Source organism: Eptatretus burgeri, chromosome 11, assembly GCF_056783735.1.
Source record: "Eptatretus burgeri isolate ZD-2024b chromosome 11, Ebu_testis_v1, whole genome shotgun sequence".
In the NCBI taxonomy this organism is placed as follows: Eukaryota; Metazoa; Chordata; class Myxini; order Myxiniformes; family Myxinidae; genus Eptatretus; species Eptatretus burgeri.
The window spans coordinates 75130042-75148715 of record NC_140971.1 but is presented as its reverse complement, the minus strand read 5'-3'; the positions used below and the strand labels follow the sequence as shown (position 1 = coordinate 75148715).

At 45.4% G+C, this 18674-nt stretch overlaps 1 protein-coding gene across 2 annotated transcripts in view; it reads right to left on the bottom strand.

Moving 5' to 3' along the window:
• The window catches only part of LOC147017404 (transcription factor E2F6-like), an 82928-nt gene that overhangs the window by 36842 nt on the left and 27412 nt on the right, over positions 1–18674 (bottom strand). For both annotated transcript variants that reach the window (XM_085847029.1, XM_085847030.1), the window contains exons 2-4: positions 6827–6941; positions 6332–6551; positions 83–241 (exon numbers count right to left, since the gene is read on the bottom strand). In XM_085847029.1, the coding sequence (XP_085703155.1) occupies positions 83–241; positions 6332–6551; positions 6827–6941 (494 nt within the window). The remainder of the gene's footprint in view (positions 1–82; positions 242–6331; positions 6552–6826; positions 6942–18674) is intronic.

Below are 18674 nucleotides of genomic sequence, written 5' to 3'. Positions count from 1 at the left end.
TGCTGGCAAGTACATAAGCGAGGTTGGGCTATGTGAAGGACTGCTCAGTGGCAATTTTACTGTGTGAGCAGGTGAAGGATATCCAAGTTCAGTGAAGTGCTCAGTGAGGTTTTGCAGCTCTGCTGAAGCTGCAGACAGCAGCTCATCCAGCTGTTTCTCTTTGCAGGCCAATTCATTCAGCTCAGTCTGGAGGAAAGGGCTCTGTGCCCACCCTGTGTCGCCTTCCAGCGGGATGCCCAGCCTTACAGCACAAAAGAAAAGAGAAAAAAAGAGAACAATTCAGCAATCAAATGTAACACTTTCTCATCGATGAAAATGAGCCGTTTTGCTGTTGAAATAAAAGTGCAAGTCAAATCCACGACCATTAGAATTCCCGAACAAAAAACTTTCCCTTTCCCACAAGCAACGGTACGGTATGTTCTGTTCCTTTCACCGCACCTGATTTTCTTTCTTTTGGAACAAGTATCCATCTATAAGTTGGATCAACCATCAAGATCCGGTTTTTAGGCTTCCGTGAAACATCAAGAAGATTGTTGTTTACAGCTGCAGCAAAAATAAACTTGGAAGGACAACACGTTAATGATCAGCCAGATGGTCGCCTCGTTTCCTTGTTTGAGGTAGTACAGGATAGTGAGATCTCTAATACCTCCAAATGAGTAGGTTTTTCTTAATCTCGACACATAAGTCAAGAATCGGAGAAGAGCTAAATGACATATGTCTGTTTGGTCGATGAACAGACAGAGGGAGGAAAACAAATTAAACAAGAGTGCAAGTGAGCACAATATATGCCCGAACAAGAAGGTATATAGAAAATTGTGCTACTACATGGAAAACAGCATCTTGGTTGCCATGGCAACCACTTTAGATGATGAACTTATGTCGTGACACACCGTCTCTACAGTCTGTACTGATGTACCAAATATGAAACGCGAAAGTTGAAAACTTTGGGAGTTAGCGTGCGGACAGGAACGGAAGGAAAACAGCATCCTGGTTACCATGATCACTTTAGATGACAAATGTATGTCGCATCACACCGTCTCCACAGTCTGTACCTATGTACCAAATATGAAACGTGAAAGTTGAAAACTTTGGGAGTGAGAGTGCGGACAGGAACAGATGGACGGACGGACGGACGACCGGTATCACATAATACGCCCCGATATATATATATATATATATATATATATATATATATATATATATATATATATATATATATATATATATATATATATATATATATATATATATATATATATATATATATCGGGCGTATAATAAAAAGGAAATGCACACAAGCAAGTTCTGAATTAATTACCTCCGCCACTGAAGGTGGACGGAGGTTATGTTTTCACCCTTGTCTGTTTGTCTATCTGTGAGCAGGATATCTCAAAAAGTTATGGACAGATTCGGACGAAACTCTGTGGACGGGTTGGGTGTGTGACAAGGATGAATTCAATAGATTTTGGTGAAGATCCAGATCTGAATCTGAGAATTTTTAAAGCGATTTTTCAACCATTGAGAGATAGGGCCAAAATGATACAGAGCACAATATCTCAAAATGTTGTGGACGAATTGGGATGAAACTTGGTGGATGAGTGACAAGAACAAGCCGATTAGATTTTGGTTCAGGTCCGGATTCAGATCTGGCTTATCGGTGGGATGCAAAACGTAAACTGTTCAGCCTGGCGCAGGTATGCGCTCTACCGAGTGCCATTCTAGTTCATACAGGAACCATTTTGTGCTTGAACCCATCTCCACATTTTCCATTAGTAGAAGCCCAAACCCGAATAATGCAGTTTGAGGAGTGATTACAGTGTGATCCAAAATCACCAGTGTGAAATTCTGGTGCATCAAGACACTAGAAATCTGGCCTGAACTACTTTGGAATTTACTTGTCGAAACAAAGCCTGGAGAATATATAAGTAGAACGCTGAGAAAAGTGGATGAGTTGGCAGGGTGAGGAGAGTTAGAGTTGTGGTTATGGGGTGGGGGAAATGATCTCCCATCCTCAAATCCGAATACAGATTTCGATAAAACACTTTATCAAGTCCGTGAGAGGCCGTTGCGGAAAATCACATCATAGAATGCATAAATTAGGTCCAAGCTTCTAATTTGAAAACAACAGCACCTCCAAAAGCCAGTACACAAAGATTTGTAGGGATGAAGATCAGGAGGACAGTGCGAATAGGCGACAGACAGTGCGAACGAGCGAGCGGGCAGGCGGGTGATAGATGGTGTGAATGTGCGAACGAGCGAGCAGGCGACAGAGGGTGGGAGTGAGCGAGCGGGCGGGCTGGAGACAGACAGTGCGAACGAGCTGGAGACCGACGGTGCGAACGGGTGAGTGGGCTGGAGACAGATGATGCGAACGAGTGAGCGGGCTGGAGACAGACGATGGGAACGAACGAGCGGGCTGGAGACAGACGATGGGAACGAACGAGCGGGCTGGAGACAGACGATAGGAACGAACGAGCGGGCTGGAGACAGACGATGGGAATGAACGAGCGAGCTGGAGACAGACGATGGGAACGAACGAGCGGGCAGGCGGGTGATAGATGGTGTGAATGTGCGAACGAGCGAGCAGGCGACAGAGGGTGGGAGTGAGCGAGCGGGCGGGCTGGAGACAGACAGTGCGAACGAGCTGGAGACAGACGATGGGAACGAACGAGCGGGCTGGAGACAGACGATGGGAACGAACGAGCGGGCTGGAGACAGACGATGGGAACGAACGAGCGGGCTGGAGACAGACGATGGGAAAGAACGAGCGGGCTGGAGACAGACGATGGGAACGAACGAGCGGGCTGGAGACAGACGATGGGAACGAACGAGCGGGCTGGAGACAGACGATGGGAACGAACGAGCGGGCTGGAGACAGACGATGGGAACGAACGAGCGGGCTGGAGACAGACGATGGGAACGAACGAGCGGGCTGGAGACAGACGGTGCGAACGAGCAAGCGGACGAGCGGGCTAGAGACAGACGGTGCGAACGAGCGAGTGGGCTGGAGACAGACGGTGCGAACGAGCTGGAGACAGACGGTGCGAACGAGCTGGAGACAGACGGTGCGAACGAGCTGGAGACAGACGGTGCGAACGAGCTGGAGACAGACGGTGCGAACGAGCTGGAGACAGACGGTGCGAACGAGCTGGAGACAGACGGTGCGAACGAGCTGGAGACAGACGGTGCGAACGAGCTGGAGACAGACGGTGCGAACGAGCTGGAGACAGACGGTGCGAACGAGCTGGAGACAGACGGTGCGAACGAGCTGGAGACAGACGGTGCGAACGAGCTGGAGACAGACGGTGCGAACGAGCTGGAGACAGACGGTGCGAACGAGCTGGAGACAGACGGTGCGAACGAGCTGGAGACAGACGGTGCGAACGAGCTGGAGACAGACGGTGCGAACGAGCTGGAGACAGACGGTGCGAACGAGCTGGAGACAGACGGTGCGAACGAGCTGGAGACAGACGGTGCGAACGAGCTGGAGACAGACGGTGCGAACGAGCTGGAGACAGACGGTGCGAACGAGCTGGAGACAGACGGTGCGAACGAGCTGGAGACAGACGGTGCGAACGAGCTGGAGACAGACGGTGCGAACGAGCTGGAGACAGACGGTGCGAACGAGCTGGAGACAGACGGTGCGAACGAGCTGGAGACAGACGGTGCGAACGAGCTGGAGACAGACGGTGCGAACGAGCTGGAGACAGACGGTGCGAACGAGCTGGAGACAGACGGTGCGAACGAGCTGGAGACAGACGGTGCGAACGAGCTGGAGACAGACGGTGCGAACGAGCTGGAGACAGACGGTGCGAACGAGCTGGAGACAGACGGTGCGAACGAGCTGGAGACAGACGGTGCGAACGAGCTGGAGACAGACGGTGCGAACGAGCTGGAGACAGACGGTGCGAACGAGCTGGAGACAGACGGTGCGAACGAGCTGGAGACAGACGGTGCGAACGAGCTGGAGACAGACGGTGCGAACGAGCTGGAGACAGACGGTGCGAACGAGCTGGAGACAGACGGTGCGAACGAGCTGGAGACAGACGGTGCGAACGAGCTGGAGACAGACGGTGCGAACGAGCTGGAGACAGACGGTGCGAACGAGCTGGAGACAGACGGTGCGAACGAGCTGGAGACAGACGGTGCGAACGAGCTGGAGACAGACGGTGCGAACGAGCTGGAGACAGACGGTGCGAACGAGCTGGAGACAGACGGTGCGAACGACCTGGAGACAGACGGTGCGAACGACCTGGAGACAGACGGTGCGAACGAGCTGGAGACAGACGGTGCGAACGAGCTGGAGACAGACGGTGCGAACGAGCTGGAGACAGACGGTGCGAACGAGCTGGAGACAGACGGTGCGAACGAGCTGGAGACAGACGGTGCGAACGAGCTGGAGACAGACGGTGCGAACGAGCTGGAGACAGACGGTGCGAACGAGCTGGAGACAGACAGTGCGAACGAGCTGGAGACAGACGGTGCGAACGAGCTGGAGACAGACGGTGCGAACGAGTGAGTGGGCTGGGGACAGACGGTGCAAACAAGCGAGCGGGCTGGAGACAGACGGTGCAAACGAGCAAGAGGGCTGGAGACAGGCAGTGCGAACGAGCGTGCGTGCGACGGGACGAGCGGGCGGGCGTGCGTGCGTGCGCTTGGGCGAGTGGGCATGTGTGCGACGGGGCGTGAGTGCGACGGGGCGAGCGGTCGTGCGTGCGACGGGGCGAGCGGACGTGCGTGCAATGGGGGTGAGCATGCGTCGGGGCGAGCGGGTGATGGGGCGAGTGGGTCTGCGTGTAACGGGGCGAGTGGGTCTGCGTGTAACGGGGGCGAGCGGGCGTGTGTGCGATGGGGCGAGCGGGCGTGCGACGGGGCGAGCGGAAGTGCGACGGGGCGAGCGGACGTGCCACGGGGCGAGCGGACGTGCGACGGGGTGAGCGGACGTGCGACGGGGCGAGCGGACGTGCGATGGGGCGAGCGTGCGCTTGGGTGAGTGGGCGTGCGTGCGATGGGGAGAGCATGTGACGGGGTGAGCGGGCATGCGACGGGGCGAGCGGACGTACGACGGGGTAAGCTGACGTGCGAGCTGACATACAACGGGGTGAGCGGACGTGCGAGCTGACGTACAACGGGGTGAGCGGACATGCGACGGGGCGAGCGGACGTGCGACGGGGCGAGCGGGCGTGCGACGGGGCGAGCGGGCGTGCGACGGGGCGAGCGGACGTGCGACGGGGCGAGCGGGCGTGCGACGGGGCGAGCGGGCGTGCGACAGGGCGAGCGGACGTGCGACGGGGCGAGCGGGCGTGCGACGAGGCGAGCGGACGTGCGACGGGGCGAGCGGACGTGCGACGGGGCAAGCGGACGTGGCGAGCGGACATGCGACGGGGCGATCGGAGATGCGACGGGGCGAGCGGATGTGCAACGGGGTGAGCGGACGTGCGTGCGACGGGGCAAGTGGGCGTGCGTGCGACGGGGCGTGCGTGCGAGCAACCTACGGGGCGTGCGAGCAACAGTCGGGGTGTGCAAGCAACAGAAGGAGCGAGTGAGCAAGTGACAGATACGCTTGGCGAGTAAGCAAAAAAGGGCTAGGTTGCGAAACAGGGCGCAAGCGAAATATGCAAAACAGAGTGAGAGAGCATGAGAGCCAGAGCACGAGAACCAGAGCGACATAGCCAGAGCGGGAGTGTGAGAGAGTCATAAAACAAGTGAGGGAAGAAAATTCAAAAAAGAAACTTCCAAGACGAACCAGACTTGGTGGTGTAATGGTTGGAGCATCGGCTTCGAGTCTGGGAGGTCGGCGGTTCAAAACCCGGCCGAGTCATACCCAAGATTATAAAAATGGTGCGTGCTGCTTCCTTGCTTGATGTTCAGCATTTCAAAGGTTGAAAGCGCGGTCAATCGCAATCGGTAGACATCAATGGGTAAGAGGAAGTGACTCCTTTGGAAATGTTTCGCTGAGTGTAGTGAGTAAAGTGGCGCTAATATTGCGATGTCGCTGGTATTCAGAGTACCCCAGGAAACGCCGGCATTTCCCCCAAGCTCATTGGCTTAGTTTGTCTCATCTAACAGTTCTGTGTTGTGTCGCTTATGGTTGTGTGTCGCTTATGGTTGTGTGTGTTTGTGTGTTTGTGTGTTTGTGTGTTTGTGTGTTTGTGTGTTTGTGTGTTTGTGTGTTTGTGTGTTTGTGTGTTTGTGTGTGTGTGTGTGTGTGTGTGTGTGTGTGTGTGTGTGTGTGTGTGTGTGTGTGTGTGTGTGTGTGTGTGTGTCAGTTCCACTACAAGCCTAAGATTATTCAATAAAAAAAGGAAGAAGAAAAAAAGAAAAGACTTACGTCCACTGGATATGGTTTTTGGATTTCTTGCGAATTAGCCTGATGCCCTCCAACACGTTGGTGATGTCATAGATGCGACGCTTCTGAACCGAAAGTATCTCGGACGCTTGATTGAGGTCAACGACGCCATCAGTGGATTGGCGGAGCAGGCCCACAAACCGCTTGGTGAGAAGGCCCAAGGAGGTGTCATATCGTGAGCGCTCATACGGTGATCGAGATGCTTGAGAAAGAAATGAGACAGACATTAATGAAGTGGGATGAAGCTAATTGGTTGGAGAAGAGGTGGGAGGGTGGTCTGATGCTGTTTTTCTGTTACAGCCTCCTTTCTACTGGGTATCCTTTCTCCACCCTTTTACCAGCCTCTACCTCGACTTCCACACTCCAAAATCACCACCACCACTCCCTGCCCCCACCTCCCAGCAGAACACGCCCACAAGTTTTACATAACAATGAAGACACAAGAAGGTCAAGGTGATGCATGTTCAGATAACTCACCACGTGGACTTGTGTTGTTCCACAACGATCCACCTTTACCTCTGGGGGTCTTGAAAGCTGGTCGCATCTCAGCATAGCCATGCTCTGTCCCCTCCAGATCGAGTCTCCTCTTGGCCTGAAGGCAGACGCACCTCATGCGAGTCAAAAATGTTGCAGTCGAGGACACTGCAGAGCTGGTGGTGATAAATTTGATTATGAAGATATCAGTAATGCTGATCAAAATTAATGCAAAAGCATTTGGGGGAAGGGGAGTGGAAGGAAAAGAATCCTGACAACACGAGGAGGTCGGCAGATGCAGGGAGGAGAGAAGAGGAAAGAAATGGTGACATTGATAATAAAAACAGGGAAGAGGAGCCAATGAAAACATCAAAGCTTGTTAAATTAAATAAAAACATAAGAAGGCCAAATGGGGGTTGGGAGGGGGGGAGGACTTTGCCAAAGTTAGGGATGAGAGTGCAGGAAACTTTAATAGCCAACAATGGGAAGAAGGAAGGAAAGAATCTATGGCCAAAGTGAGGGGTGGGGGGGGGAGAGGGAGGGGATAGGAGGGACACCTTCATGGTAAAAGCAGAGAGACAAAGGGATGACGTAAAAGGAAATTGAAAGCCACCCCCCCCCCTCTCTATTTTAAAGGATCCAAGGTTCATGGTCGAGAATGCAGATAGGATGGGGACAAGAAGAGACACTGTAATTATAACGCAAATTACAACGGGGATAAATCAACACAATGAATGGGAATTTGAACCTGGGATCCCAGCATAACACACTTTGCAGTTGAGAAAGAAAAATAAGTCATCCCGACTTTTCAATTTAAAAGCCTATGAGAACGAAGGGAGAGGGGGAGGAGTGGATGATGAAATAAAAAGATAATAAAAAAAACAACAGCAACAGAAAATGACTGCAAAGGGAAGGTTATGAATTTGGAGTGCACGCAGCGTACAAGGTGTCCACAATATCTTGTCACCCATTGTAAAAATTGACATTGCTTTTTATCATATTATCTGACAACACTGAAGGGTTCTACAACTTATACTACATACATTTCCAGTATTTTTACTTTATTACACATTTTACAGCATATGACACAAGCCTGAAGTGCCCAGTAGATCCGGTTGTGCTCCATCATTGTCATTACAGAGAATAATTTTGCGCCGCATGTTCTTTGGAACATTTTCCGGAGCATTTTGGGGGTGATATGATTAAAAACAAGTCTCACTGCTTTTTTAAGGTCTTCAGTGGTATTCACTTAATCTGAAAAAACGGAAAAAAGAAACTAATTAACACTCTGCACACAAAGGCAATGCCACAATTTTTACAAAGGGTGTCAAGACATTGTGGCAACACCCTGGGGAGGGAAAGTTTGAAGTAAAAGTTAAGTGAAACTGGTTGGACCTGAAGGACCAACTCTGGGGTGATGATAATTGTGAACAACAGCTTTACAAGCAGCACTGTCAAAACCAAAATAAATAACATCTGTGGCCTTCTGAACATCACCCTTTATCACACAGTCATCAACAGAAAGTGTTGCTTGACAAAAAAATTTAAAAACCTCATGGTTACAACAATATTAACGATTTTGTTTTTAACCAGACTCAGTGGCTTAATGGTTAGTATCCAGTCTGAGCCTGGGAGGTCGGTGGTTAGAACCCGACCCAGGCCAAGTCATACCAAACTGGTACATGCTGCTTCTTTGCTTGAACAGCATTTTGAAAGGTTCATGGACAAACGACCATCTATTGACAACGAGGACACAGGCTTCATGGGCCTCCTCCATTGAGGTTCCTTGTTCCATTGAAGAGGGCTACATTAAAAAGGAGCACAAACTCACCTCCCCTCCCCCACAAAGAAATTCTCTGGATGCATGTGTTGTATGTACGTCTGAAAATCATAGGAAAAAAAAAATATGGCAGAGCCAATCTCCAGCAGATTTTGCAAATGTGGTGGGGATACCCAGAGTCAGGCTAAAGGCACAATCCTGCACATTCCTCCACCACGAAGGTGAAGAACCTAATTATGATTCCCACCTCCTGGACGGCTTGGCCAATCTTCACCAAATACATACGGTATGTATATGTATATATATATATATATGTATATATATATATATATATATATATATATATATATATATATATATATATACATACACAGTCATGCGCCACTTAACGACGGGGATACATTCTGAGAAATGCGTCGTTAAGCGATGTCGTCATTGTGCGAACATCATAGTGTACTTACACAAACCTAGATGGTATAGCCGACTCCACACCTAGGCTTGATGGAATAGCCTATTGCTCCTCGGCTACAAACCTGTACAGCATGTTACTGTACTGAATACTGTCAGCAATTGTAACACACTTCCAAGAGAGACGGAAGACGCGCTAGTTTCACCTTTGTGCTGTTCATGACGGCCACGGGTGTTGTTAGCGGCTGCTTACAATCTCCTCTCACATCGATTATAGAAAGGTGAATAAATAGCGTTTGGATTTTATAAATACGTAATCATTGCATCGATGTTATAATTTACAAATGAATAAACGAGCACCTGTCAATTGTGTGATACATTATCGGAACAGTGCGATTGTTTTAACAACATAAAAAGCTTCACTAAAAATAAATTTGCGTTTTAATTTCGACTGTAACAATAACGATTTATTCGCGGATTTCTTCAATTCAAAGGTAATTTACTTGCTAGAAGGTAAACGTGCAAACATTGGTTCAGTTTGAAAGCCGATTTCCTTGAATCCCGATTTAGCACGACCCTGCTTTTTCGCGATGATATTTTATGGACCTCAACGATCGCTTTATAACGGGGCCACACTGTCGTTTATTATCATTATGAGGTATTATGTACTGTACATAATTGTATGTGCTATCCTGTACTTTTATACGACTGGCAGCGCTACGACATCATTTGGTGATAGGACTTTTTTAGCTCCATTATATTCTTATGGGACCACCGTCGTATATGCGATCCCTCGTTGACTGGAACGTTGTAAAGCGGCGCATGACTGTGTGTGTGTGTGTATATATATATATATATATATATATATATATATATATATATATATATATACACACACACATACATATATATATATATATATATATATATATATATATATATATATATATATATATATATATATATATATAAAAACTTATATACATACATATATATATATATATACATACATATATATATATATATATATATATATATATATATATATAAACATATATACATACATATATATATATATATATATATATATAAACATATATACATACATATATATATAAATATATATATATATATATACATATACATATACACACATATACATATATGCACATATACACACATATACACACATATACATATATATATATATATATATATATATATATATATATATATATATATATATATATTCATGGGGACTACACCGTGGTTGGTGTTATTCAACCAAGCAGTGATAGGATCACCCTCTGTTCCACACCTCACTCAATTTTCTTCCTCTTATAAATTGTTTTCCCTACGACTCAGCACAACTACAGTGTCACAGGCAATTCCATCTCGGTTGAATTATCGTGGTTAAATGTGCCGATCGCGGCATGAGTCCCTCGCTCCAATGCGGTCTGGCACGGAGGAATACATAACCCAACATCTCCGTCTCACCTCACAGCCCCACACTGCCCTCCATCGCAGACTCAGTTGCTCTTTCGATATTGTGTCTCACGGACATGTTATCATGTGATATCGGGTGATTTAGTTTGATACCGCGTGATTTAGTTTTCGCTAGTCATATAATTACATTGTGGGGTGTTTGTGACAGTAAATAGTTATGAAGAAGAAGAACATGTTGTTTATTAGTGGAATAAGGCAAATTCAACATTATAAAATGTTATTGAAAGCTTTCAAAGTAACAAGAAAATTAATTAAATTATGAGGAATGCTGCTTAAATTGGGAGGTAATGAAAAAATGAAGAAATAAAGAATGAACCTAGGAAGGAAATGAGAGGCAGAATGAGTTCATGATTTTTCTGGAGCGAAAAAATTTGTTTGTTTGTTGTGAAACGAGGAGAGGGAAATAATATAGAATTGAGGAGTGTGAAAGAACGCTTGGGATAAAGCAGAATGAGAAACACATTTTGAAAGGTTTTCACTGGTCTTCACGGAGAGGTGCTTAAAATTCGAGCACGAAATGGACGCTGTCATGGCACCTTATACAGAGGTCTATAACGACGTGCAGAACAAGGCAAAGCCGACAAAGATCACCTCCTTCTTCACAAAGTCTGATGACCCTGATGACCCTAAGCAAGGGACATTGATGTCACCTCAATAATCTCCAACACCCTCCATCAACATCATCATCATCATCATCATCATCATCATCATCATGTACAATTTTAAGTGTTTTTCATTTTTTTACGAGTTTCGGCAAAAAAGTCGATAAATTTTAGAGTTTGTTCCCCTAACCCTATTTTCCCATAAGGTGTTAACTTTGCGCATCGCGGTTTTGCCTAACACGGGGTTTTTCAAGAACGTAACCGGATGGTCTGCTGTACATATATATTTATTAGTGCTAGGCCGATTAGAAAATTTGGCTGTAAGTTATTTCTGATTAATAAAAAAAAAAACTAATCGGCCAATGCCGATTATAAAGTGGTAAATAATGATGTCATATAGTGCATTGTGCACACATGAAGTGGATACCGTGCCGGATCGGTGCCGTGCCAGTGATTGACGTTATTGAGTGGCTGTTATTGGATACATTTTAAATCCTTTCTCTAATCAATTGGTGCATCAAATGGCACAGCATCCTGTAATTTTTAAACGAATGATGAGCTACCATGTGATCATTCGATAAGCTATTAACGGATATAAAATGAAGTGTTTCATACTTTTCTGGTCGTGTGAAAAGTTAGCGACTGTGAAACTCAAAGTTAGTGAATGTGAAAAAATAAGACAATTCAATGCAAAGCAATTTTGATGCAAGTCGAGAACACTATGCAAACCTAACAGAGAGAAAAGCCCAGAGGAAGAAGGGCAAGAACAAAAGTCCAACATACAATTTAAAGGATGCATACACGAACAGCATGGTGAATGGAAAAACACGTTTAAGAGAACGAAGTCCGGTACAGAGGGTAACGGAGTAGCGGCTGAAATCCAAATCCTATCCAGGTTCCTCCTGATGACTCCATCATCGCTCTTTAATTATTCGAGTTCCTTCTGATGACTCCAAGGCACTATTTGGTCTTTCATTTGATTACGTTTGTACCATATCCTGATGCTGTGTGGACTGTGCTTCCCAGCTTACAGACCTCTGGTAGCTTGTACCTGTTGGTATGTTTGCGCCTCAGGAGTATCTGCTGACATCGATCTAGCTGGGTTCTTCCTGACATATTTGTTGTTTCTTCCTTTCACACTTCTCTTTTTAGCCCTCGTTTGACTTGGTCCAAAACGGGGACTTATGGATTTCGTCTCGATTTTTGTGTGCGAGTGTGTGCGTCCGCAACCATATCTTGGACATGTATGAACTGATTATATTGGTACTCGGCACAAAGACAACACACGATGGGATACATAATATGCACATCATTTCATTTCATGATGCGATCAAACATGGCCGAATGGCAGCCATTTTAGTTGTTAAAAAAAAAAATGGGTATCAAAGACATCCTCAACCATTTCTTGGACATGCATTTACCGATCTTGTTCAAACATGGCACACAGATAATTAATATTGGATTACATAAGCACATCATTTTTTGTTTTCGAGATCAGATCCAAGATGGCCGACTGGTAGCCATTTTGTTACTTAAATGTTTCCCCAACCATTTCAGACATGCATGGTCTGAATTTGTTCAAACTTGACACAAGCACAGCACATGATGGCATGCACGTGCATCTCACATTATTTTGCAATCTGATCAAAGATGGCCAACTGGAAGCCATTTTCGTTGTAAAAAAAAAAAAAACCTGGTGTCGAACATGTCCTCAACCATTTCTCGGATATGCATTTACCGATCACATTCAAACTTGGCAAGCAGATACTGAATGAAGGCCTTCATATGCCTGTCATTTTTTTTTTCAAGATAAGATCCAAGATGACCAACTGGTGGCCATTTTGTTACTTAAATACTGTCCCCAACCATTTCTCAGACATGCATGGTCCCATTTTGTTCAAACTTGGCACAAGCACAGAACATGATTGCATACTCATGCATCTCACTTTATTTTGCGATCTGATCAAAGTTGGCCAATTGGTAGACTGGCAGCCATTTTAGTTATAAATAAATACCTGGGTGAGCCCTTTTACTCAATACAGCAAAATGACTAAAACAATGGGAGCGATGACATTTTATGTCTTCTTTTCTTGTTCATCATTCTAATTCTTGCTTTTTCTTTTCTTTTGGTTCAATTCCCCCTCTTTTATTTCTCCTTGTTTCATTGTCGAAATGCCTAACTCTAAGGAGAAGTGAATTCTTGCAGAAATGTTTTCGCATGGTCCTTGGCTTGTTAGTCCTTGGCGAACAGCTTACTTGGCTGCACCTGGATGGATTTGAGGGTAACGGAGCAGCGGCTGAAACCCAAATCCTATCCAGGTTCTTCCTGATGGCTCCATCTTTGCTCTTTAATTATTCGGGCTCCTTCGAACGACTCCAATGCTGTATTTGGTCCTTTGTTTGATTTTATTTATTTTATTATACTTTTAAGAGGATTGCTTATGTTATCATGAGGATCGGCTCTACATTGATCAGCACATCATTTTTTTTTAAATTGTTTTTTAGAAGGAGAGCATTTGTCCATTCACAACATTGAGAGGCAAGGCATGGCTGCTCCGGCTTTCATGCAGGATTCCTTGTACAATGAATGCTAGTACTCGATGAATGGGTAAATGAACACCCAACTAATCCCAGCAGAGTGGAAGATTTCCGGGTGGCAGGTTCAACGACAGCGCACAACTTTCTGCCGAGTGTGCCGGCCGCAGCAGTTACACCAACGGATGGTGAAAACTTCTTGTGAAACGCAGTCATAGGTGACAAATCCAATGTCAAACTCAGAATTGTTGGCTAACCTCTTCGACAATAACAAGAACCTTTGTGGCATACTTTATCTCACCATCACCCTGGTTGGTGTTGTTCAACCGAGTAGTGATAGGATCAACCCTCTGTTCTACACCTCACTCAATCTTCTTCCCTCTTCTAAATTGTTTTCCCTACGACAGCACAACTACAGTGTCACAAGCAATTCCAATGGAAAACCGATTGCTTATTCTTTTACGAATCCTTCGACATAGCTTAGCTGCTCACAATGTGCAAGGCCTTGATACATCTCTCCCTTCGAGCGAAGGCAATCGAGCAGCATTTGGCACTTCTTGAAGGGGTGAAATAAAAGGAAAAAAAATCAGGACAAAATCCTTATTGTTATGGCAGCTTAAGGGTTTGGCATGATCGGCATCTCTCTCAAAGCTTGTGAGATACAGGCCCTTCTTCATTTTTGAATCTTGCTTCGACCTCTCAATTTGTTTCACAATCATTGATGCTTTTCACTGTGCCAACAACATGGATCATTTTACTCAAATCTGAATTTATTGAACAATCCTGGCTCATTCTAACCAACTTGGCTTTCACCTTCCCCCCCCCACCTCCTTTCTGACCTCTCCTCCCACTCCCTCACCTCCTCTCCTCTCTAACCTCCTTCCCTGTCCAAACTCTCTTCCGCTCTCTATGCCCTCTCTTGAAGAACACACCGCAACCACACCCAATTGAACACTGTCATGCTTGTGATTGCAGTCTTTCAAATGACAAATAAAAAATAAAATGTTGATAATTTAAAGTCGATTAATTTTTGTTTCTCGTGTCTGACTAATGTGCCAACCCAGATATCAGTTTCAAAATCTCCTTCTGACTTTGTGTGATTTTTCCCCACAAACCATATCAGTGATCACGTTCGACCTAAACAGTTATCGAGAAGGTCCTCCAAAATGCAGCACGGAGTTCACAACGTTATCCGTCAAAGAAGTTTAATTTCACCAACGAGAGGTCCAAATTTCCCGATACTATCAAGAGCAATTCATGAAGCACTCAAAAGGGATTGAGCAACTTGGCAAAACGCTCTCTATTCACCTCCTTCAATAACAAGCAGGTAAGATGTTGTTACGCTTTGTAAGCAACCCCATCATCAGTTCATTTTCATAAATCCACAGCAAAGCAAACTGTGCTTTATGCTGTTGAACTGGAAAACGAATATCGACTTAACGAACGATAAGAGAAAGACAATTCATTGACTGGGATGCCCACAGGGTAATCAGTTGGCTACACGTGCAATTGCAAACAACTCCAGCCAAAGCGAAGTGAGGCCTAAGGTTGTGTGCATGGGCTGAAAGGCAGCATTAAGGGAGGAAAGGTCAGGGCTACAACCAAAGCAAAAGCAAAATTATGCAAAATGTGCATTTCTCCAACAACCGAGACCAAAAAACAAACAAACAACTGGTTGAACCGATATCATCACTCCCCAGTGGTTAGCTCACGTGTACAGTCAAACCAGTAGGGTCAAACATCTGCAGCTTCCATAAGGGATGGAGGAAATTTAGCAAAGCCTATCACGCCGATGTCACAATGCCATTGCACATTCACTAAAAAAAAACATGAACTGTGTTTCACTGCGATTTACAGGAGTCAGTTCTTTAAAGGGGACCATGTTACTCAGTACCAAAATACTACAGAGAGCATTATTGATCCCAATGGCATTTACTTTCCACTTGGTCATAATTTCGGTAGATTTATCACTCGCCCCTCCCCCCACCCCCTTCCTCCAACAATTTAATTCAAGTATACAGTATAAATAATATAATCTTTCCCATGGTACAATCATTTACCATTGAGCTCTTGGTCCTGAAATTCTCTGCAACCCACTGTACTTGCATTTGACTCTACTTATTAAAGAAAACCTCAGCCCATTGTAACCAGAAATCAGCCATTATCATCATTGAGAGGGTTATAAGCCCACAAGTGAATGCAAACACGACAAATGGCATAACATCCACACCGAGAATGCTCCTCACCATCGAGGACATTTTGCTCATACAGCACCAGGGCAGTAGTTTATAATCGATTTATTAGCAGAATCAGTGGTATTGTTTGTAGAGTTCTGAGTCTAGGAGGTCGGGGGTTCGATTTTGACCAAAGCAAAGTCATACCGAGTGTGTGTGTGTGTGTGTGTGTGTGTGTGTGTGTGTGTGTGTGTGTGTGTGTGTGTGTGTGTGTGTGTGTGTGTGTGTGTGTGTGTGTGTGTGTGTGTGTTTTATTGTTGGGATTTTTATTGCCCCGGAGACAGCGGAGAGAAAAGCGATGTCACTGACTGATATTGCCAGTACCCAGAGTGCTCCAGGAAGTTACATCACTTACCCCAAGGTCACAAGCTAGGTCTGTCTGAAGTCAAGTGCGGTGTTGTCGAATACGTGTACGTAATTTGTCTAGCAGCTCTTCCATTAGTTTTATACCATCTACTATATAAATGGCAATCCTTCTGTCTGTCTGTGTCTGTCTGTTTGTTTGTAACCAATAAGCTCCTAGACCAGTGAACCGATCTTGATGAAACTTTACACACATATAGACCAAGCATTCAGCTCCAGGATGTGCAAAGTGGCTTTCCAGAAAAATGAAAATATATATATATATATATATATATATATATATATATATATATATATATATACATATACATATATATATATATATATATATATATATATATATATTCCCATTTAAAAAAAAGCCTTTCGAATAGTGTGCCGGCGTATTAATCGTAACAAAAGGATTTATGGTTAAAAACGCTAGGGTTTTTTGAAATACAAAATGTTCGTATTCGTTGACTTTTTAAACATACACATTCTCCTCCTGTTATTTGAATTCTTGAACTGCACGTGCACGACAACAGCTAACTGCTGATAGATCTGCTCATGAAAGAGCCAGGCAAGCGGAGTCAGCTGCAGAGAGAAAGAGAAAGAGAAAGAGAAAGAGAAAGAGAAAGAGAAAGAGAAAGAGAAAGAGAAAGAGAAAGAGAAAGAGAAAGAGAAAGAGAAAGAGAAAGAGAAAGAGAAAGAGAAAGAGAAAGAGAAAGAGAAAGAGAAAGAGAAAGAGAAAGAGAAAGAGAAAGAGAAAGAGAAAGAGAAAGAGAAAGAGAGAGAGAGAGAGAGAGAGAGAGAGAGAGAGAGAGAGAGAGAGAGAGAGAGAGTCGTCTTACTGCTGATATATCTGCTCATAAACGAGCCAGCAAGCAGAGTCGGCTGCAGAGAGTGTCGCCTAACTGCAAATAGAGCGTCACACCGACGGGCTAGAGAAGCACAAAACTCACGTTCCAGCTTTCTAGGTCCGGGTTTTGGCAGGACATCAAGGACAGTTTCCACTGCTGCTAGAAACATTGAGTGGCTCAAGGCCGCCTTCAACTATGACCTCTCTGAGGATTACGGCAGCATGAGGAATGAGGAAAGCCTTCCTTTCATAAATCTGAGGAATAAAAGAAGCCTTCCTAATTTCCTCCATACAACTAATGCCTCAGTCTAACTAGCGTGAGGAAAATAGGGCAAATCTCCCGGGTATTACCGGGTACTTCAGCTAGTTTAAAATAAAACTAGAAGGGCACTCGGGAGAGCACATACCTCCGCCACATAATGGCTGATCCACGAGAACATATCTGGTTCAGTAACCGTCCATCTGCCACCCAGACGATTGTTCTCGCAAATGCAAACTATTCAAACCAGAAGGCAGGTGATGTGATCGGCGGGTAAATCGAAACATGTGGAGTGTGACGAGCTTCATTGGACATAATCCTACACCAAAGGGTCACCTCCAATCCAGAGGCCTCGGCCCGGCGACTCTGTCAAACAGCCAAAGATTACATGGCCAAAATCAGTTAAACATCAAACCGAGCCGCCTATTCGGATTTTGAGCTCATTTGCCCTCATCAAGATGGCATACCGATAAATATGAAACCAATAATGACCACATTCGTCGTTTTAACAGCAGACGCACCTCCTGACTGTTATGGTGAGCATTGCCGCAAATTATGTCTCGCATGGAAAAACCACATGATCCACAAAGAACAACCATCTGTCTGCCACCCAGAAGATTGTTCCCGCTAATGCAAACCATTTACCCGCCGATCACATCACGTGTACAAGGGAAAGCTGCAAAAGTCATCAGAAACGAATGAGGTTTAAAACATTGATTTTATTTGCATGTTACAACACTCTAATCCATGTGCCTGCCACACTTTTCTTATCCCACCCCCACCAATAAAATTGAGTTGAGAGTACAGCACAGGCACGATGGGCCAAATGGCCTCCTGCATCACAGTTCCCTGTTAAGATTTATTGGTCTTGTATCGATGTGGTCACAAACTTCACCGTGCCCAACAGACATTATCGGGTGTCGAGAATCGAGATCCATCGCTATCGTCACACCGGTGTGACTATCGCATAACGCTGTCCCGGTCGGATTATACCGGAATCGCTATCACGGATCACCCACTTGGCATGGGATTTCGAAAGCACACCCGATTTATATAAATAATAACCAATGGGCAATTTCTTTAAAACCAGCCACAAGGGAAAAGAAAAACGCGATTGCTTGTGTGCAGCTGATGAGCTTGGATGCTGAGGTTTAAAAGTTAAAACCGACTGTACTTACTTCCTGGTACGTCTTGACGTCATACGTTTCACAGTTCCTGTTCCATGTTTAGCCGAGACGCCGAGTGCATCAAAGCTTTTTATATCATGTATGGTATTTAAAGCTTGTAAACACCTTTATTCAATTTGTTGGTGATATACCGTTATGT